At 37.5% G+C, this 21,461-nt stretch overlaps 3 protein-coding genes across 9 annotated transcripts; 2 read left to right on the top strand and 1 right to left on the bottom strand.

Annotated features, from left to right (window-relative positions):
* Window positions 1-2,280, top strand: LOC108102941 (glutathione hydrolase 1 proenzyme). Its single transcript, XM_017208210.2, has 4 exons — window positions 1-375; window positions 438-1,423; window positions 1,512-1,705; window positions 1,764-2,280. Exons 1-4 carry the CDS (start codon window positions 285-287, stop codon window positions 2,269-2,271), a joined length of 1,779 nt encoding a protein of 592 aa, XP_017063699.1. The 5' UTR covers window positions 1-284; the 3' UTR covers window positions 2,272-2,280.
* An 85-nt stretch (window positions 2,281-2,365) lies between these two features.
* Window positions 2,366-5,403, bottom strand: LOC108102945. 3 transcript variants are annotated; one of them, XM_017208219.2, is made up of 6 exons: window positions 5,180-5,403; window positions 3,895-4,438; window positions 3,682-3,808; window positions 3,273-3,424; window positions 2,889-3,208; window positions 2,366-2,827 (listed from the first exon to the last, which is right to left on the bottom strand). In XM_017208219.2, the coding sequence occupies exons 2-6, from the start codon at window positions 4,333-4,335 to the stop codon at window positions 2,674-2,676; spliced, it is 1,194 nt and encodes a 397-aa protein (XP_017063708.1). In that variant the 5' UTR covers window positions 4,336-4,438; window positions 5,180-5,403; the 3' UTR covers window positions 2,366-2,673. The 3 variants fall into 3 exon arrangements, with proteins under 3 accessions (XP_017063708.1, XP_017063707.1, XP_017063706.1); XM_017208218.2 differs by having other exon boundaries at window positions 5,287-5,395; XM_017208217.2 differs by lacking the exon at window positions 5,180-5,403 and adding an exon at window positions 5,155-5,173.
* A 3,852-nt stretch (window positions 5,404-9,255) lies between these two features.
* LOC108102938 (sushi, von Willebrand factor type A, EGF and pentraxin domain-containing protein 1) lies at window positions 9,256-21,348 on the top strand. 5 transcript variants are annotated; one of them, XM_017208206.2, is made up of 15 exons: window positions 9,256-9,385; window positions 10,604-11,170; window positions 15,598-15,860; window positions 16,416-16,890; window positions 16,983-17,135; window positions 17,258-17,407; window positions 17,473-17,649; window positions 17,764-18,059; window positions 18,129-18,537; window positions 18,658-18,837; window positions 18,906-19,032; window positions 19,094-19,206; window positions 19,270-19,623; window positions 19,699-20,223; window positions 20,685-21,348. In XM_017208206.2, exons 2-15 carry the CDS (start codon window positions 10,996-10,998, stop codon window positions 20,816-20,818), a joined length of 3,531 nt encoding a protein of 1,176 aa, XP_017063695.1. In that variant the 5' UTR covers window positions 9,256-9,385; window positions 10,604-10,995; the 3' UTR covers window positions 20,819-21,348. The 5 variants fall into 5 exon arrangements, with proteins under 5 accessions (XP_017063695.1, XP_017063693.1, XP_017063692.1 ...); XM_017208204.2 differs by having other exon boundaries at window positions 10,598-11,170; XM_017208203.2 differs by having other exon boundaries at window positions 9,256-9,463; window positions 10,598-11,170.
* Window positions 21,349-21,461: the final 113 nt, after the last annotated feature.

Raw genomic sequence — 21,461 nt, 5'->3', positions numbered from 1 at the left:
TTCGTTTACGGCCAAGTAAAATCTTTAACTCCAATCTAGACTGTAGATAGAAAAAAGAAATCAATTAGAAGTTTTTTAAGCTACAAAATAATTGTTATGCCAGACAAATATTGCAATTACATTAGATCAAAGTTAGGATTTCACAATATTCAAATATACCGTAATTCAAAAAATACGGCCTCACAGGCAAACAGCTGTGTTTTTTGAAATCAAAAGGATATTTACATTTGGCCTTCGATGTCTTGAAGATGGGCGTGAAATCAATAGAAATATAGTTGCTCACGATGTTCTTTAGGATAGGATTAAATAGTTTAATATCTGTGGTGATTATTCTCCTGGTGGCTGTCTATTGGTATCGCCTTCCGGTTAAAAATGGTAAGTAAGTTAAAGGAGAAATGAATTCCTAACTTATAAATATCTTAAATACTCACACACAGCTGCCACAAAGAGGTCACCAAGGAGACCACCAAATCCAGAGGATCCACTGCCCCCATCCAATTCACCGCTGCACCAATTCTCCCGGGCGGCCATTTGTTCCGATAGCGATGTCTGCAGTGACATGGCCCGGAATGTCCTGGAAAAAGGAGGCAGCGCGGTGGATGCCGCATTGGCTGCTCTAATTTGCAACGGTCTCATTGGGATGCAGAGCATGGGAATCGGTGGTGGCATGGTTATGAACATCTACTTGGAAAAGGAGCGTACATCCTATAGCATTTTGGCTAGGGAAATAGCTCCATTGATATTTAGGGCACAGAACTTCTCGTTCTTTCGCGATGAACAGGAGCTTAAGAAATCCGGTTGGTCAATTGCCGTACCCGCAGAATTAGCTGGATATGCGGTGGCCCATCAGAGATTCGGTCGACTGAAGTGGGAAGATCTGGTGCTGCCCACTTTGGAGCTGTGCCGACGTGGTTACCGATTGTACAAACACCAGTATGATGCCCTCATCCTCAACGAGGATATGATTAAAGCCGATCCCGGCCTGCGTCGGATGTTTATTGATCCCGATTCTGGTCGCTTCTGGCCTTTGGGTCATCTCATTCGACCCTCGTCTAAGTTGTGCAATACCTACGATCGTTTGGCAAAGGAAGGACCACTCAGTTTCTATAGAGGATCAATTGCTGATGATTTGCTTGCCGATTTGAAGGATGCTGGCAGTCCAATAACTAGGGAAGACCTAATTCAAGCCCATGCCAAGATGGTTAAGGCGGTAGTAATCCCTCTGGATGAGTATGATCTTCATTTAACACCTCCACCGGGTAGTGGTCATGTTTTGGGTTTCATCATGAACATATTGAGGGAGTTTCGAGGAGATTTCTCAAGAATTCGAACCATGGGCCCCAGGGAGATTCATCTAATAGTTGAGGCCATGAAGTTTGGATTTGTTAAGCGATGGCAGTTGGATGAAGCAGCAGACGAGGAGGTGAGCACTACTCTATCTCTTTCTAATTCAAAAAATCAAGGCAAAACTATATTTGGAATAAACCTTAAAATTTCTTTCATTCTAAAAGCTTTTGATGAACCTGACTAGCCAGGAATTAGCCAAATCTATAGCCCAGCAAATTAATACATCACAGACCTCCAACAACACTGAGTTCTATGGAGCTTCCTCTGGAATTCAGATTCGGGATGAGCATGGCACTGCACACACTTCAGTACTCCATGGAAACGATGCCGTTTCGGTTACCAGCTCTATTAACTTCTAGTAATAACCAATCTTATCATTATAATATATAGAAACTTACCTTTTCTTTATCCCATAGCTTCGGTAGTGGACGAACTGGGAGACGCACCGGTGTTATCTTCAATAATGCCATGTCGGACTTTTCCATTGAGCAGCTGAAGAACTACTTTGATCTGCCCTTTGTCCCTGGTACAAATGGTGTAGCTCCAGCTGCCCGTCCCATGTCCTCGATGAGTCCAGTGATAGTCACAGAACGATCTTCCGGGAAAGTTCGTTTGGTTGTGGGTGCCGCTGGCGGTACCAAAATAATCTCTTCCCTTGCTCCACTTCTTGTACGGATCCTTTGGCAAAGGGCAAATATCAAAACAGCCATTGATGCCAATCGCATCCATCATCAAATGTTGCCCAATGTCCTGCTCTATGAATATGGATTACTTCAGAGTTATGTAAAGAGCTTGGAGGACAAGGGACATCGGTGCGAGCGATATGAAAACCGTGGATCTGTAATCTGCGGAATCACCCAACATAATGACACCATCTGGGCAAACACGGATTTCCGGAAACCAGGAGGAGTTAGTGGCTTTTAAAAGGCTGATCTTTTCTGATCTCAAAGTATACCAAAGGTGGTAGCAAAGATAGTATTATATAAAGTATTACTTTTGTTTTAAGGGAACATATTATTTTTTTTGAAATTTTAGTTAATTCAATGTTTACTGCTCAAAGATATAGGATATATCTTATTATTTTGAAGGAAATTAGTATAAAGTTTAATATTCTGCTCTAAATTTAGATAATAACTAAAATTCTTTAAATTATATTAAAAATACCACTATTTAGTTTTAAATGCATAACATAACAATGTTAAATGCACATTCAGATGGTATTAATATTAATAAATAATTTATTTTTAATTTGTATCAGTTACTAAGCATAATTTAAGTCATGTGTATAATTTAAGTAAAAGCCTAAGTGTGTGTGTAAAAACTCCCTTAAACAGACGTGTAAAAATGTTCCCTGTTGCGGTGGCAACAAATAAATAGCGTTATATATAAGAATGTTGCAACAATGCCCAGAGTGTTGAGTGCCATCGAAAAGGCCAACAGATACTTCCATTCGATTCGCAGCTTTTCACATCTGTCGCTTCTGAAGAAAGGATTGCTTTTTAATATGATATTTATAGGATATTTTTAAATATAGAACTTACTGCGTTGGCTCCTGGACAGCAGTCAATGCAGTTGGTACCTCGGTGGAGGTCACTGCCTCGCCTGTCGAAAAGCAGGTGCAATTGTGATAGCTCAAAAGCGTACTGGATGTCGGTTCGCAGTCTCCATCTGTGGCTGAGATGAGCTCTGCGAATTCAATTGCCGCACAGACCAGGGCCAAACAGCAGAAGATCAATGCCAGGCCGGTGAATACATAGGACTCGGCCAGCAATACCTTATAGCAACTGTTTGGTGGTCTGTGATCCGTGATCTTGTGATCCTTTCGCAGCAGTATCAGACCAGCAATACTAGCCAACAGCAACTGAAAAGGTTAACATAAATTACTCAATATGAAAATATAATATGAAATAATATATTAGACTTACCGACAGTCCACTTAAGTAGGGATTGATTAGTATCGATGCATTTGGCGCTAGAATAAGTATCCAAGCGGCTAGACCAACTATCATTAGGCCAACAGCTAATTGCATAATTAGGAGTTGCCGGGAAATATTCAGGTTTCTGGTTGCTTGGAGACCTAGAAGAAAATATTACAAAATAATCATTATTAATTAAAGGTAAACCTTAGATCACAGAACTCGCACTTAGAAAACTGGAAAAATAACTATTAAAACTTAACAACAATGAAGTTTCAGGAAGTTCCCACCATTTTTCATTACCGACATAACTTTTGAGTAATTGAAATTGAAAAGTATATTTACAAAATTAATGATGCCCGAAAGTCACACCCACACATCATTTGTCTTTCTTAGCACAGAGATTGAGTGAACTTACTGTCGTGGTTTTTATGATTGACAACAATCATCCGGCTGTGCCGCAAACTATTTCGGGTTGGCGTATGTCGTCCGGCGATCTTCATGCCTTTCATGTTCTGCGGAACCGTGGTGCTCATGTAGACGGCCTTTTTTGGTTACGAGTCGAGAGATGGAATTAGTGAGTTATTCGAATTTGATATTATCTTGGATTTGAAATGAGTAATCTACACACCTGCGACGCCTGTGGAGTTTCCATGTCGCTGAGGGGAATCTGTTCGTAGGTGGTGGCATAACGAAGTGCTCTACTTGGATCCACAGAAGCAGCTGCAGGAGGAGGATGTGATGTGACAGGATCTGGAACTGGAATTGGAGCAACTACCGGTAGTTCATCACGTTGCGGTACATTCTGGTACTTGGGCTCCGGCTTGGCAATCGTCACCTGAGCGTTCTTATTGATCACCGGTGACTCATAGTTGTTGATCCCAAAGAATTTCGACTTGGCATCGTTTAGAGCTGCTTTCACAGCGGCTATACTATGACTGGTGCCGGTCCCATTGAGTTCTAATTCCGTTTCCAGTTCCGCGTCGTACATTATGGATGATTCCTGGTTCCTCGACTGGGAGCCGCCCAAATTGTCGTAGGTGCTCACGGGACGGACTGGTTGCACTGGCATGACTGCCTAATCACCTGGCTAGATGGGCATTCCGGAAGTAGGATTAAACCAGGCGTAAAAACTGCACCAGGTGCTAAGGGCATATTCCTTTCGGCTGCATTCGCTAAATAATGAAAATTAAGGCAAATATATGAGAACATTTATATAATCAAATAATATAGATTAGTTAAGCTTTACTTAAAATATTGCATGCTAATTTAATGTAATTATATAGGGAAATATAAGTTAATATAGCCTGGCAAGTGTTGATTACTTTAATAGCTTTGACTTTAAATTCAATCACAGATCTCTATTAAGCTAGGCAAATATTTAATACAGCTTCTTTTTCTTTTCATTACTTTAGTAACCTTTAAGACAACAACACTTTCTAGTTAAAGAAAATCAATAAAAAAAGAAAAAAAAGTTAAAAGAAGGACAACTGGCGGAAACCTATATTCCAGATTAGTCACTTATTCCGGTTTCATGGATTTATCCGGTTTTTCAATAGGTCGTTGGCATCCAATGATGCGAGAGTGAGCGGAGTGGAAAATAGTTATTCACAAATTCCAGAGAACGGCCAAAGTAACTCCGCCTTTGGGCTTTTGTTGTTGTTGTTGTTGTTGGGTTTGTCAGGTTGATGGAATTTTACTAAATTGAGGGTTCTGTTACGGGCCGTTGAACATAGTCATTGGTATATATATGTATATATCCATATATATCCATTTGTTGTACAATAAAAATCACTGATTGCCAAATACTTCTTTTGATCTATTTAAAAAGTCGGCCTCGTGGGCAAAAAAACAAATAAAAATAAACAAACGCTTGCTAAAAACACTTTACAACTTTATAAAGAGCAAGCTCATACCAACAGAAAACTGAAAAAAAAAAAAAAAAAAAAAACGAAAGTCGCAATCGATTCCGATGGAAAGCTGAGTTAAAAAGAACCGAGAGCAGCACAGGAAACAACTATACCCGAAATCAAAACAATATCGAACCGAAAAAACGTATACAAAAAATGAAAACAAAATTCTTCCGCCGTCCGTATATGCTACCGAACGCGCCGAGAGGCGAACACAGACTGAAAATTAATTCTCCCTACCACGTCAACGCCGATCGAGAGCTTGGGAGCGAGCCATTTCCACTGATGCGTGCTCTTACGCTCTGGCACTCTCAGGTAGCTGAGATGATATACGTGTATATGCACAGGTACTCTCACTGCACCGCGGTCTTGCTTAGCCACTCACTGGCGCTCTCTCCGCGTATGCACCTATACCTCTCTCACGTTTAACCAGCCGCTGCATTACTCTCTGACGCTTTCTCAGCCGCTGCCACGGTCGCTTGCTCTCTCGTAGATAAAAACTCAAGCTGCGATCCGTGAGAGCGTCGTAACAATAACAAATATTATGATATTGTGGAAGGCATTATCTTGCCAAGGTTAAAAGTTGGTAAGGGTTTTTGGTGTGAAAAAATAACAGATGCTTTTTAAACATTTGTTTCTTGTTAGCTTTGTGGATTAAACAATATATTTCAAGCATTTTATTAGCAATATATGTAGCTCTTTTTTAAAAAGAGATTAACATTAGATATATTGAAAAAGGTTTTCATTATGTTTACTAACTAATAATGTATAATAAATAATAAATGGAAAACGTTTAAGTTTAATGAATTGTTGAAATTTATAATTTGGGTTTCTTTCTGGCATTGGAAAATTCTCCCAGATATCCCAAAAAATATCTATATAAAAATTAGAGCTAAACCCATAAGTAAATTTAATTTGCATTTGTAAAAACTTCTTTCTATAGGGTTTAAAAAACTACTAAGTAAGCCAAATAATTCAATTTAATTGATTTCATTTAATAACAAATAAAATTTGTATCCTGAACTATATATTAAACTAAACATTTAATGGCAAAGTAATAATTAAAATAATCACTTCCATTGTTTCAAAATATCTTTTAAAATTGGAATTTAATACTAACATTGAAAGAATGTTTAATTATAGAGATAGTGATTGATTACAGCCCACATTTTAAATTGGGTATTAAAAAGAGATTTGCATATATCTCAACTGATATTCGCAAGCTTTTTATGGCCCAGTTCCAAGCTTTAAGTATGGATTGTTCAGTAATAAAAAGCTCTTGTTCAAGTTAGCAAGACGACTAACTAAGCCAAGTCGTTGGATTTTAAAATGTGTAATAAGTATAGTTAGTATGCCTTTCTTGTTTCTCGCTGGTCACTCTTTCTTAGCCCTCGATTTCAATTGTTTTTTTGTTTTGTTTTTGTTTTTGTTTAGTTGTCTTTTCATTTAGCAGTTAATTCAGTTATATCATAAGTAAAAATGTTAAATCACATTTGCCAACTGAAGCATTGCAATGAAGTTGGCTCAAAAGACCATAAACTGACGTCAGATGGGAAAAACTAGGCGACTGTTTTGACGATGGAGGCTATGAAGATGACGACAAAGCCTGGTCAACGGTCTAATGCACTTTTTGCGAAATATTGCGGAATAATAAATTGTCAATCATGCGCAATCATGAATTGAGAATGTATATCGATGACAATATAAAGTTTATAACCAAAAGTCCCGCTTCTCACTATAGAAAAAGAGCTGAGAAATTTTGAGTTTTCTTTTCCGGCGACTTTCGGTCATTTTTACAGTTTTTTTCTTTTTGGAAATTTTAGCCAATCAATTGGCCAAATGTCTATAGTCATTGAACCTGGAATTAGGACAACTATAGAAATATAATCGGAAATTCCGTTTATTACCTTTTCAACATGTACTATTGGCCACAGTTGAGGACTTGGCTGGCCATGCCAATTATTGGCATTAAATAGAACATGACTCTTATTGCGATCCAGTTTTAGTACGGGTTTTTAGGCTTACTTATTTACCTTTTGGTTGCTCTGTTTGGGAACCAACTAGCCAGTCTAATTACAGAAAAAACACTTGAAAGTAGTTTAAATTGGATAGCCTAAAGTGTAATACCCTTAAATTTACGAAATATATTGATATATCCATGTAAAATGATAGTACTTGAAGATGTTTCTGATTTGTAGTAGTTTAAGTTAGGATTTAACTGCTTCTAAATATCCATTTTATTCTAAAAAGTTGAAATTTCTTAATATTGAAATTTCTTATGAAAGTCTGAAGTTTTTTCCTAATTTATTATTGACATTAACAAATATTGTATATATTTTAATATACTATATCTATGAAAGACTTATACTTTAATATTTTTAGTCAACGTCCCTCATCTAAAAATATAATTCGCTAGCAAAGCTTTTGAAATGCTAAGATCAAGTTTGTTTTTGATATTAATCACGCGCCTTTCGCCCCCGCTAATTGCAAAATTTACACCAGTTTTTTATAGTATATAGTATAGCTATTTTGGCGGTATCATTTTGCTCCGACTTTATAGACCTTTGTTTATACATATATATTCATATATAGATACTATACACATGTTCAGCAGACCATTTTCAATGTAGCTTAATACGATTGTCTTTCGACTTAAGCCAAGGAAAAGTTACTATTTCGAAATATAAAACCTCTCATATGTAGTTTAAACCCATTCATTCTTGAGATATCCTTTAAGAGGGGAACCTTAAACATATGGTTATATAAGGGACCCTTAATAGATTGGCTAAACTTCCGCAGAGGGCAGATGCAGAGTTAGTGGTATATATGGATGATGTCTTGAACCGACTCTCAAGCGAATTGTGTAAAGCTCTGCGATTGCGCATATTGTATTTCGCGTCGGCAACAACGCCACCATGACAGACAGCCAAGCGACCAGCGAAAACAAACCGAACTACCGACCGCCATTCGTCGAGCGGTAAATAAGGCTAATACACTTGGAAAAAGTAATATTAGCTTTAATATTATTTATAAATTAAGAAAAATGCAAACCAAAAAGCATAGATTTCAGTAATTTTGAAATAGTTTTGTAACTTTGAAAAGTGAATTAAGAAGTTATTACACCTTTTAAAAAGATAGCTTATCACAGAAAAGGTTTTTTGATATATTGTTAAAATATTATTGAAGGATCTTAGAATATTTCTTTCGTAGTTAACATTTTCTGACCTGCTTAAAGTTTAGTTTTAAGAACCAAATCTCTTGGGTGTGGCCTCTCCCAACAATGTAACAACAAAAAATGCAAATAAAATACAAATATCATTTTTTTCCTGTTTCAAAACAATTAAATAACTTTCAGCTGAGAACCCGTTTAAGAGCTAATAACTGTAAAGTTCACTTTCGGATCTGAGTGATAAGCAAAGTGTGGGAGCAGTTGCTAAGCTTGCTAACTGTATACACTTTAGCTTAACAAGAACCGGGGAAAATATTATCTAAAATTATTCGTCATTTTTTATAAACAATATTGGGAAAATCGTAAATTTTCAAATTGCTTGTTTGTGGAGTGTAAAAGGCGATCGGTCAGCCAAGCAAGCAACCGGCAACCGACCAATCAACCTTATGTTGGTGACGATGGACAATGGGCAAGGCGCTGCCATTCTTGGCAGAAACTAAAAATCTTATAGTATTAAAATGAGCCTTACCGTTCAATAAGGCTTACTTTAACCATAGATAAGGCTTACGGATAACCATAAAATTCTCAAATCATCAAAATATTCCTTATCAAGCCTTTTAAAGCTAATATTTAATAACTACTGCTGCCCTAACAAAGTCTTATAATCTTTCAAGATATATTAAGTATACGTAATGTTTTGTCCCACTGTCCTGTGGTTCCTACGACGAGTCGGTTCATGCGCTCGCCGCTGCACATGCGCGGTAGTGCCGAGCTTAACTCGACGCAGCTCGGATCGGTTCGGATCGGGCTGGATCGGAACGGCTCGGCTCGGCTTGGCATACGAGTGTACATGATACATTATACAGTTTTTGGAGTATGGTTCGTTGCGAACTTCTGTGGGACATTAAAACCAGTTATAAGTCAACTTTCATTCCAAGCAGACGTGCTGGGAGTTCGGATCGGAAAGCGGCGGGTTTTTGTTTCGCCGTTGCAGCAGTAGCAGCAGCAGCCGCAGCGTTGTTAACTCGTGCAAATGCAGCCAGGTCGCTAGCAAAAAAAAAAGAAATAAAAACCAACAACAACAACAAAAAAAAAAACGAGAAATAAGTTCACGTTCATAGGTAGCCGCCATTAATTTTTCCCATTTTCTTCGGCGAACCAAGAAGGTGCAAGCGCGCTCTCTATGTTTTTTTTTTCCTGTGTGTGGTTTTTATTTTTTGTATATATTTTTGTTTTAGTGGTTTTGTATTTTTTTTTTTATAAGTATATTTTGTGTGTGAACTGGTCAGAGATTGAGTGAGTTTACAGCTCCCACCCAGAGCAGACCAGACAACAGCAAACAACAACAACAAAAACATAGCTAAATCCGGTCATATTGAATCATGCTCATATATGAATGTTAGCTGTTCACGATCTGTGTATATATGCAAATAAAATCGGGAACGTTTCTTATAATCGAGTGTCAGTGTTAGTGCGGCCCGAATATTGTTTTTTTTTTTATTATTTTTTTTTTTAGTTTGCCATCAACACAGGCCGTGGTGTACTTTCACACACAGACACAGGGAGACGGTTCAAATTAGCACCAACGATATCGAATTAGAGTGCCTAAGCCAAGATCGATTCGATCCGAAACTTTCCTAACTCTCCACCAGAGGCTATCAACGCCAGCCGCCAGTAGCCGATAATTAGTGAAAGATATATATATATATATATGGTATATATACGAGCGCTCTAATGAAAGTTGCTTATGATTTGGATTTCAAGTTTTAACTTTTAAAGTTCCAAGCTACCCCCGCGGGCTTAGTGAAAACGAGGTTCTCTGTCCGATCTGTAGACTAGGGTAGTAGATAAACATGGGTCACAGTGGTTAGCAACCTTGAAAGCAACAACACTCGCCCTCAGGCTATAGTAGTATATATGTATATCTGCTTATTCTTTCGATTATTCATGCCGTAGCATGGGCAACACCAAAAAGGGAAGCCATTTAAAGTTTACTTTTACTTTTTCAATCGAAGCAATCGAATGGAACTGAATCGAAACGAGCGGTCAGACAGAAAGACAAGATATATATATATATGTATATGATAGATAGATAAACTATAGATATGGGAACTTAGGAAAGCGGTTTGGTACCGCTTGACAGGTGAGGGAGGAGTCAATAACCCGCAACCTGTAATTTTCACGATTATTACAATGAGCCTGGGTTTTATGCATTATCCCAATATGCAGTAATATATATATATCTTTATGTTTAGATATAGATATACATCATAATTAGCCTGTGGAAATTCAGTGTGAATGCAAAGTGAAACCTTAATGAACGCAGCACGATCGCTCACGCCATATCTTTTAAAAAATATAAATATAAATAATCGACACAAGTGTATGCATAAATTAATCGTCGGTGATGCCACAACAAAAACACAAACAACATTATTACAATACATAAGGCAAAAGCCAAAGCTAAAGCTAAAGCTAATCAGTAGCCAAAGCCAACGGCATTATAATCAACAACAACAACAACAACAACAACAACCAACAGCATCATCATCAGGCGCATTTGCAGCATCGGAAACGCGGCATCAGGAAAATTCAAATTCAAATTCAAATTAAAAAAAAAAAAAAAAACATTAACAGCTGGCAACAGCAAACAATGTTTTACTGCAACATATTGTTGAAAACATCAACATCAGCATCCACATCCACTGCCACATCCCATCGCAACCGCACTCGGTTGGCTTTTCAAAGAGCCATGACTTCTCCAAATGCAATGAACCTCATTATGCCGCTGATGCTGTTGGCTCTATGCACAGCTGGAAATTGCCAAAGTAAGTTCAACCATCTATCCAGTCAGTTAGTAGTATTGACCCCATTATATTATACATCTTTACAATCCGTTCATGCACTCACTCTATTTTCCAATTATCACCTTTAAATGGGGTCACCACGTTGCTGAGAATTTCTCAATTCGTTTGCCCAAGTCATTCTTCGTTGGGGCTTGGGAAAGTAACAGATGCTTTGAAAAAGTGCAGTTGCTTTGTCGTTTAAAGCTCTTTAGTTAGTCAAACGATTAGCTTTGTACTAAGTATATATACTATATTGTGTTAGATAAATAACTCTTTGTTCTATATTTAAACAGAAGTGTTTATCAACATGGTGTTAAAGTTAAACTTCAAAGATTGCCTTTGTAAGCCATAAATGCTGTACTGCTTGAGAAATGTTTTAAGATTCTAATGACAAGCTTTTAAATAAACTTTCTTTTGTTAAAATTTTTGGCAATTTCAATGAAGATTTATTAAATCTGTTCTAAAATGTTATAAATTATCTATATATTCATAAAGATTTGTATAATTTATTCCAAAATATCATTAATTTTATCTTTGTAAAAGGGCTTTATGGTTGTCAGAATCTTAAAACAAAAATAAACATTGATTTCATATTTATTTTTCAACCAATAACAGTTTGAAATTAAACAAAAACATCAAATAAAATGTAAGAATGAAAAATATAAAATGATAAAAATACGTAAGCCTTTCTAAACAAAGACTTCTAAGAATATTTAATCGAATTTAAAGTTACAAAGTAGCTCCTTAAGCACTTTAAATATTTAATGGGATTTTCTTGTATGTTTAAGAACTTAAAATCACGAACAACGCTTGAATACCAAATTAGTTCTTGTAAAAAGAGCAATAATGAGTTAAAGTAGAGGAAAGATATCCAACTTAAAACCAACTATTACCATTCTAATTCTAATTCTATTATAATAGTAAAAAAAAAAGTACTTGAAATAGTTGAAAAGCATAAAATGCAGGCAATGTCTTGACAAATACTTCTCAGCGGCAACAGCAAATAACCATAAAACATAAATTGCCTTGTGACCTGTTTTTGTCTTGTCTCGAAGGGAATAAAAATGGGGCTAACTCTTTTGGGTCAAAACGATGGAGGAAGGGGCAAGAAGAAATGGACAGCCAGCTGGATGGAGTGGAAGCAGTGAAAGTTTCCAAGACTCTGAGTCTCTGCGGCTCTGAGCTTCAGAGTTTCCCAGTTCAGTGGTTGAACGACTTCTGCGGCTGTTGTTTGTTGTTTGTGTATGTACAAGTCTTGGCCATTGGACATATATATATATACATACATACAGATATATATATATATATATTGCCTCGTCTTGAGGAAGCCACTTTGCTTGTGACATTCTTATTTCAAAAGTTTCACAAGTTCACGTTGCCGTCTTTGTCGTCCGCGCTGGTTAAAAGTCTTGCAATACGTGATTGCGTTTGTACATTTCACCGTTTGTAGATTTACTATACGGCTAACAGTTACAGGTACCTACTATGTATTTGTATATATTGTAGGTATTGCGCCCACTTACGTGCCTTAAATTACAATTTCCTTTGGTGATGATCGACTCCCGATGTTGTCACATCATGCCAATTGGGCCACCTTTCTAATGCCGGCTAAATATTCAATAATGTTTGCTTTTTTATAGTCATATTTGGTTATTTTTATGTGGCCTATGAATGTTGGTAGGGCTTTTTTTTTGCAATATGAAAGTTAAGTATGAAAATATGTTAAAAATTTATATACTTTTTATTGCTATTAATATTTTCTTTGGAATGTTATTAGATTTATGTCTGTTATCTGATGTTGTTCTTCAACTCATTTATAAAGTTTTCCCTTGGGTTTCATATATTTTAAATTACTTATTTTGAAACAATTTCTTTTTGAGGTCTTTGAACGACGGCAATTCCCCCTTGACTTCAGTTTTTTTGTTTTGAAGGTCAGAAATCAACAACGGACCACAAAATATATTGTAAAAACGCAAGATTCGAATCAATGCACAGTGGATTTTTTGATATTAAAAACGAATTAAAAAGATCATAAAGTAAATTGTGTGCCAAATGAAATTATTCATCTCTAACGACCTTTGGGAAATATAGTTTTATGATTTACTAAGCTTATTTGCTAAATACCAATCTTAAATTTAAACTTTTCTTAACATTTTTAAACGCTTTTATCTTGAAAATATTTAAAAATAAATGTTAAATGTTAAAAAAAAGTGTATACTTTATCGTAAAACAGAAAGTGCCTAACTTTACGAGTTTATCTAACTGAAAAATCATGATAACTTTCTTAAGAAAAACTATACAATAATATAATAATATTTCTCCGATATCTCTACAACCTACTTAATATAATATGTAAGTAATTATTTTATTTTATATTTTCCACAACTTTAACTACTCTTTAACCACTGTTTTTTAAACAACTTCAGGCATCCTCCTAGAGGGTTCTTTTTCCAAAAAACAAAAAAAAATGTCGTCTATAACCTGAATTAAAAAAGTTTCCTTTATTTGGTGATCTGTTGCCTGATCCACGCCCTACCCAGTAATTTACCTTTTTCTTTGGAGGATGGGGGATGGTTGGGAGTGTGTAGGAAGATCATTGACACCAGTAAAACCGGATGAATGCGATTCAAAACTCATAACAATAACGGCTTTTTGGCTGTTGGGAAAAAATAACATCATCGAGGCAGCTAGCGCAGCTGTTTCTCTTTTTTTCTTCGTAATATTTGCAAAAATTTGCAAAGAAAAAACAAAAATACACAGCTGCAGGCTGGAAATATTGATGGCTTAGTTTTTCAAGACAATCCCGATCTGGAAATATATGTGTATATATGCAGAAAATATCGATCTAAGCCAACGCATCTCCAATTTGATTTCTAGTTTAGGTTTTTAGGGTACTTGGGTGGAATTATCAATGATTATTGCTAATAATAATTATTAAAAAATGTTATGAAAATATAAATTAAACTCCTTGGATTTTATCAACTTTTTGTAAGCATTTATAACCCAAAAAAAAAAAAAAAACAATGCTCAACAAATACAGAAAACCTGTAACTAGGCCAACTCCGCATTTCGTAACCACTTTTCGCCTCGAAAAGCTGTGTTCTCCTTGGAGAGACCAGCCATCGCTTTTGTCTCTTGCCCTTTAACTTGGCTAACAAACAGAAAGAGACATGTTTGCAAAACCATTTCGCGCTACTTTGGCCACTAATTGCCTCATTTATTCTTAATGAAATTACTCAGGCAGGCCCAAAAATAACCTAACTATGTAGCCTTTTTTCATTGCGAATAATTTATGCTCACTATTTGGTAGGCAAAACAATTCTGAGAACATTGCATTTTTTAGGCCTTTGCATATTTATCATGGGAACTGGAAAAACTTAAACTTTTCACAAGTTCTTAAGCTCAAATTGTTCGTTTATAAAATTAAACAATTTTCTTGCATGGGTCAGGGGAACGGTTGGAGAACAAAGGTGAGAGATCCCACCAAAAAGAAAAGAAAAGAAAAAAAATACCCACGCAGAAGAAAACCAACCACAAAGAGACAAGATTTTTGGCGTCCTACTATATAAGGAATCGTTTAGGAGGCAACTTTAACTGGTTTATTTTTAAACCGCTGATTGAGACAGTTTTTTTTTGTATTTACAAACTTATTTTTAAAGAGTGTAGGGAAGTCTCTTTTATATTTTAGTTTTCAGAGATAGGAAAAGATGCTTAAAAGCTTCAATAATTAGTATTTGTGTGAATAATTGTTTAAAAATATTCTTTAAAAGGTTAGGAATTTTTAAAGAAATATACTCTTAAGTCAATAAATAACTTATATAGCATATTTTGTATTTTCCTTGAGAAAATGTTCATTAAAAATTCCGTAAAAAGCATACATATAGAAGATGTACAAATTTTAGGAATTTTTGTTAGAGTTCCTAGCATTTGCTCAATCATTTTTGTCTTAATGTTTGTTCTTAATCTTCTATAAAGATCAATCACAAACATTTTTTGATTGAGTCAATATGCTTTTTCTTGGGTTTGTGAGTGAATACATCAGTTTCTTCTGACAGTTTGATAGAAGGAAACTTTTTATAGACATTTTTGCATTCTCCTAAACTATTTTTAGATAAAATCTTTTATAATTATTAAATAATTTTCCAATAAGTAACATTTACATTTTAAAAAATATTAGATTGCTGACTTTTTTTTAAATGACTAAAAGAGTTTTCTGGTTATATTTTTAACTAATCCAGTTTCTTCATAAAAAAAACTTGATTGCGTCAAACGTTAAGTGTCGTTGCAGATATTCGAGCTTAAGATTCAAGCCTTTCATATTATATATAATATATACACAGCACAGACATCATACATCACACATTATTATATATATTATAACTTTTTTTTGTGTTGTTTATTGTTTTCAGTTTGCGGTCCGCCGGCGGTGCCGCTGAATGCCAAGGTGCGAACCGTCACCGTGGACTCCCAGATCACGGAGGCGCACTACGAGTGCGATGCTGGCTATGAGCTGTTTGGCTCGGCGTCGGTCAAGTGTGACGTCCGGACCGGCTGGGAACGGGATCTACCCTTCTGTGGTGTCAATGTGGCATACCGCAAGCCGGTCAACCAGAGCTCCTACACCAGGAGCGGTCCGGCTTACTATGCGAATGATGGCAAGCCGGGAAATAAGGTGGGTTAAGAAATTTGGTCAACTAAGAAGATATATTAGCCTTTTTTAACACTGCATATAATTACACTTTAATCTTCTTAAATTGATTTATAATTTAAGCTACATTTTCGTTTTTTCTTGCTAAAATTGTCTTTTTTTCTTGTGCAAAAATTAAAAGGTCAAGGTGTATCAGTTTGTTATTCATCGAATTCGAATTATGCATTCAGTTTTAGGTAGTTTGTGTAGTTTCTTTTTCATGTCCCATTTTAGAAACAAAGACGAAACAAAATTAAACAAATACTTTGGGCTAAAAAACATAGAAGCTGTCAACTATTACCAAAAGTTTAATGATGAATCTGTGCATTCCGCAATGTGACTTGAAACAAGTTGTGGAAATTGTTTGCATATTTTGTTTCTTTTTTTCAATATGTCATTTACTATATATAGAAGCAAAATTGATTTTAGTTATTGTTGATTGATTTTTCATTATATTGATTTGGCTATTTGAGACTAAGATAGGTTTTTGAGTGGCCTTTTAGATAGATTGAAAAATAAAAATTATTTCATTCTCCGTAGAATCCCGATGGCCAGGAGTGCTCTGAGACGCAAAAGGAGCCCTCACCCTGGTGGCGCGTTGACCTCTTAACCCCACAGGCAGTGCACGTTGTCCGCATAACCACACGTGGCTGCTGTGGCCACCAGCCACTGCAGGATCTTGAAATCCGAGTGGGTAACAGCAGTGCGGATCTGCAAAGGAATCCACTGTGTGCCTGGTATCCCGGAACCCTAGATGAAGGCGTTGTCAAGACATTCACCTGTGCCCGTCCTTTGGTTGGCCAATATGTGGCCATTCAATTGGTCGGAGTCGAGGGCAGCTTGAGTCTCTGCGAAGTGGAGACCTTCACCAACGATGAATTCTCCGTGGATCGCTGTTTGAGTCCGAAAATCGGTGTGGACACCGTGGTAACGACATTCTCGAAAACCTGCTACGACTTTCATATCACAAAAGGAGAAAGCTTCGACAAGGCGCAGGCCATTTGCAAGCAGACAGGTGAGTTTTGTCCATGCGGAATTAGGAGGGGGTTCCCAACTCTATGGTTAGATTGTGGAAATACCAACTGATCAATATCCATTTAATTATAGGGGGCGACTTGGTACACGACTTTCGTGGCGCCACCAGTCAATATATCTTGTCCGAGCTGGAGCGCCGGAAGAGCGAACTGAAGCCGCAGCTAGTTTGGATTGGTGCCCAAAAGGAGCCGGGCATTACATCTCGTACTTGGAAATGGGTTACCGGTAAGTCTATCTACCATATATGATCTTTATGATATATAATTATACTATACTCGTAGATTTTAGATGAAAGATTTTTTCAGATTTTTCCTCAATATTATTGACATTTTTGTAACCCATTCCAGGTGACGTTGTCCAGAAGCCAACTTGGGGAAAGGATCAACCGAATAACTACAATGGTGAACAGAATTGCGTTGTACTCGATGGGGGTCGAAATTGGCTATGGAACGACGTGGGCTGCAATTTGGACTACTTGCACTTCATCTGTCAACACAGTGGGTCTTCCGATATATATAGTCAGTGTCATCAGTTGCTCACCTTCTTTGTTTTCTTCCGGCAGCTCCATTGTCTTGCGGCTCACCGGATGCCCAGCAAAATACCACTGTCATGGGCAAAAAGTTCACTCTCGGCGAGAAAATCCAATACAATTGTCCCAAGGGCCATTCGCTGCTCGGTCAGACGGAACGGGAGTGCAGACTCGATGGTACATGGAGCGGCTCATCGCCGACGTGCAAATGTAAGCGATCTTATGCAATAGTTAAGGCGAAAAAAAAAATGATCAAATGATCAAAGTTAAATAACCATAAGGTTTAGAGACCTAAGATTTAAAATCCTTCAACTTTTTTCCTAGACGTGGACTGTGGCAGTCTGCCGGAGCTGAAATTTGGATCCATTCATATGTCGGAGGACAGGACAAGCTTTGGCGTGGTGGCCACATATAGTTGCCATGAGAATTACACTTTGATTGGCAATGAAAACCGGACATGTGCAGTGGACGGATGGAGTGGTAAGCAACCGGAATGTCTAGTGGACTGGTGTCCAGATCCTCAGCCAATTAATGGAGGCAATGTCCGGTTTAATGATAAGAGAGCTGGATCGACGGCCACATATGTTTGTGAACCAGGATATGTGCTAGTTGGAGAGGCGGTAAGTTAAGCAATCCTTTACTTTTATAATCCAATATGTAATGCAACCTCCTATTGCCCCCCCTTTCAGATAATCTCCTGCGGTCTTGGTGGTGAATGGTCAAGCAAGACTCCCTCTTGTAGATTCGTGGATTGTGGAGCTCCGGCACGACCAAATCGTGGTATAGCAATCCTTTTAAATGGCACCACCACAGTAAACTCTGTGGTTAAATACGAATGCGACGAGGATCACTGGCTGGATGGCCAGTCAGAGCTCTTTTGCACCCGGGATGGAAAGTGGTCTGGCGAGGCGCCTGTTTGTGAACTAGTCACCTGCGAAACTCCTACTGTTCCAACGGGTTCCTTTGTCATTGGATATGACTATAATGTCCACTCAAAGATTCAGTATAATTGCGATCCAGGACATATCATGCATGGTACTCCAGTGCTGGAGTGCTTGGACAGCGGGGAATGGAGTGCTGATGCTCCTTACTGTGAATGTAAGTCTTTGGGGTGGAGTATATGTATACTTCCATGTCCTAGATGTTCTATCATGAATATGAAGAGTACGATGATATAAACTTAAACTAATATATTTTACATTTCCTTTAACCAAACAGATATCGACTGTGGCCAGATCCTGCCCATTCCCTATGGCAGTCACAAGTACCTGACCAACACCACCTATGTGGGATCCGAAGTGGTATTCAGCTGTTCCCAGTCCCATAAGCTCAGTGGTGTCCTGAAGCGCCAGTGTCTGGAATCAGCTGTCTGGAGTGATTCATCACCCAAGTGTGAAGGTGAGGATACATTCTAATCTTCCATTCTAGATGCAGTTCATCATTATATTATCATATATCTTTCACAGAGATTCGCTGTCCAGAACCTAAACTGGCTGCCCATAGTCTGTTGTCCGTAACTGGCAATGATCGCATGTACGGAAGGACTCTTATCCGGACATCGGAATCTTCGCAGAATACAGCTCAGACTTATAAGTAAGATGAAGATTCTTCTATTCCTGAATATCTATCTACCATTCTCATTGTTAACTTTCAGAATTGGAGCCCTGGCTAAGTACCGATGCGAACGTGGCTATAAGATGGTTGGCGAGGCACTGGCCACCTGCACGGATAGTGGACAATGGAGTGGAACCATACCAGAATGTGTCTGTACGTATAGGGGTATAAAAATCTCATCTTGACAGATTGATTCAGTGTGCTTATCCCTTTTAGATGTGGAGTGTGGAGCTCCCGAGAACATCAACAATGGCAAGGTGGTCCTCGCCACCAATGCCACCTATTACGGAGCCGCTGTCCTCTACGAATGCAATGTGAACTTTAAGCTGAATGGAGTCTCCCGGAGATTGTGCACGGAGCATGGAAACTGGAGCCACGAGACACCGGAATGTGTGGAGGTCGTCTGCGATACGCCTAATATCAGTGAGAATCTGATTGTCGAGGCTGGTCCTCGGGCCGTGGGATCTGTGGCCACCTTTAAGTGCTCCAAGGGCAGAATCATGATGGGCAATGACACGCGTGTCTGTCAGAAAAATGGCAAATGGGCGGGCAAAAGTCCCACCTGCAGGCGTAAGTATAGGCTATTTAATTTAAAGACCATTTAAATTATTCAATGACTAATTTTGCAACTTGTTTTTTTTATAGCTGTCGATTGTGGACGCCCACTGGCCATTGAGAATGGTCGGGTGATTGTGGTCAACGACTCGACGTTGTATGGCGGATCCGCCGAGTACCACTGTATTCCCAACTACAATCGAATTGGTCAGTACCTGCGCAAGTGCACCGAGGAAGGAGCCTGGAGTGGCAAGCAGCCACGCTGTGAATTGTCCACGACGGAGGGTCATGAGACCTCAGAGCTGGGAACTGGCGTGGGCATTGGTGCCACTGTAATTGTGGCTCTGTTAGTGATCTTTGGATTGATTTTCCTATATCGGAATAAGGCAAGACCTGTGAAAAACACGGAAAATGTCCAGGCGGCAGAGACAAAGGACGAACGTAATGCCGCCGTTATGTCATATTCCACGCTGGAGGCCAACAATCGGATGCACATGGACAACAATCCGTCAGCGACGTTCAACACGTTTCACGGAGGAGCCGGCGGACGTAACAATGCCGGCGGTAATCCAGATGCAACTGGGAATGGTGAAAGACTGAACAACAATCGGTCGGGTAAGTAAAATTAAGGAGAAAGCCTCATGGGTTATCTGCTTTGATGGGTTTTCATTTGAGTTTGAAAGTAATTTGATATGTTGGAAACTTTAAAATGATTATTTCTATATCTTTTGACCTTTTGATAACGAAAAATGATAAGAAAATCAATTAAAATAAAATTTATCTTATCAAAATGGCATTAAAAATAGACTCAAATGATAAAATAATCTTTTTAATGATTTTTTGACCTCAAAGATATCAAGAAAAACTATTACATAGATATCAGTCTTACATGATTAAGGTATTAAAAAGTATTTTAAAAATGATTTAGAAAATGTATCCTTAAGCTTGCAGATTTACTTAATTATTTGATGACTTATTGATATATAAATTATGGGAATTTGATGTAATATTATTTATCTTTAAATTGATATATATATTTTAAGAAAATCTTACTTATATCAAACTGTTTTTTACAGAAAACATTTACGATCAAATACCAAACGAGCAATTCTACGATGCTCCCTACGAGATGCGGACCAATGACGAAGTCTATGAACCAGAGCCGGTGGCCAGTAATGTTATAACCATCAATGGAATATCCGTGAGATAGAGATATATAACTAGATATAGATATATCAAAATCCAAAGGAGAAACCGGATGGCAGCATTAATTAACGAGCGTTTAACGTTAGTTTTGTGTTAATAACTGTACATATTAATTTTTTAAGGGAGGTTTTGAGTTACTCGTAGTTTGCCTAAATCTAAAACTTGGTCACCCTCTATGCACACGTACTGTAGTGGCTCTAACTAGTAGCTAACTAGGTCTATATACCGAATAATCTATCTATATATACATATATATACATATACTTAACAAATATCTAAATGATGTACTGAAATCGACTTTTCGAGTAGGAATTTTTCGAACAATGAGCTGAAAGTTATACCCATTTTCCGCTCTTTCTCTATATATATATATATATATATTCATTACTCGTATTTGTTTGTGTTGTTTAAATTATTTTAACTATTTTAGTAAAGAGTGAACAATTTTTTTGTTATGCAATGTGTAAGAACTCGCCAATGTGTGTGTGTAAAAGCGTTAATTTTACGAACAATTAAACGATTGTGGTTGACTAATTTATTACGATTGATGGAAAACCAATTTTATTCAATGCAAAAATAGCAACAAAAACTTGGTAAGTTGGGAGGGGGGCTGGGGTTCGTCTTGTTTAATCAATAGTTCTTGGAAT

This window comes from Drosophila eugracilis, unplaced genomic scaffold (assembly GCF_018153835.1).
Source record: "Drosophila eugracilis isolate 14026-0451.02 unplaced genomic scaffold, ASM1815383v1 contig_2153, whole genome shotgun sequence".
NCBI classification, from domain to species: domain Eukaryota; kingdom Metazoa; phylum Arthropoda; class Insecta; order Diptera; family Drosophilidae; genus Drosophila; species Drosophila eugracilis.
The sequence above is the reverse complement of the archived record's forward strand: the minus strand, read 5'-3'. Positions and strand labels throughout refer to the sequence as shown.

What these genes read in the sequence shown, in the direction of transcription:
- LOC108102941 (XM_017208210.2), top strand. Translation starts at nt 285, where the DNA reads ATGTTCTTTAGGATAGGATTAAATAGTTTAATATCTGTGGTGATTATT. An exon ending in ATGAAGCAGCAGACGAGGAG is followed by an intron (nt 1,424 to 1,511) that starts GTGAGCACTACT and finishes TCATTCTAAAAG; the next exon opens with CTTTTGATGAACCTGACTAG. An exon ending in ACCAGCTCTATTAACTTCTA is followed by an intron (nt 1,706 to 1,763) that starts GTAATAACCAAT and finishes TTTATCCCATAG; the next exon opens with CTTCGGTAGTGGACGAACTG.
- LOC108102945 (XM_017208219.2), bottom strand. Translation starts at nt 4,335, where the DNA reads ATGCCAGTGCAACCAGTCCGTCCCGTGAGCACCTACGACAATTTGGGC. An exon ending in CCTACTTAAGTGGACTGTCG is followed by an intron (nt 3,209 to 3,272) that starts GTAAGTCTAATA and finishes TAACCTTTTCAG; the next exon opens with TTGCTGTTGGCTAGTATTGC. An exon ending in GCTGTCCAGGAGCCAACGCA is followed by an intron (nt 2,828 to 2,888) that starts GTAAGTTCTATA and finishes TCCTTTCTTCAG; the next exon opens with AAGCGACAGATGTGAAAAGC.
- LOC108102938 (XM_017208206.2), top strand. Translation starts at nt 10,996, where the DNA reads ATGTTTTACTGCAACATATTGTTGAAAACATCAACATCAGCATCCACA. An exon ending in CTCATCGCCGACGTGCAAAT is followed by an intron (nt 17,650 to 17,763) that starts GTAAGCGATCTT and finishes CTTTTTTCCTAG; the next exon opens with ACGTGGACTGTGGCAGTCTG. An exon ending in TGATGCTCCTTACTGTGAAT is followed by an intron (nt 18,538 to 18,657) that starts GTAAGTCTTTGG and finishes TTAACCAAACAG; the next exon opens with ATATCGACTGTGGCCAGATC.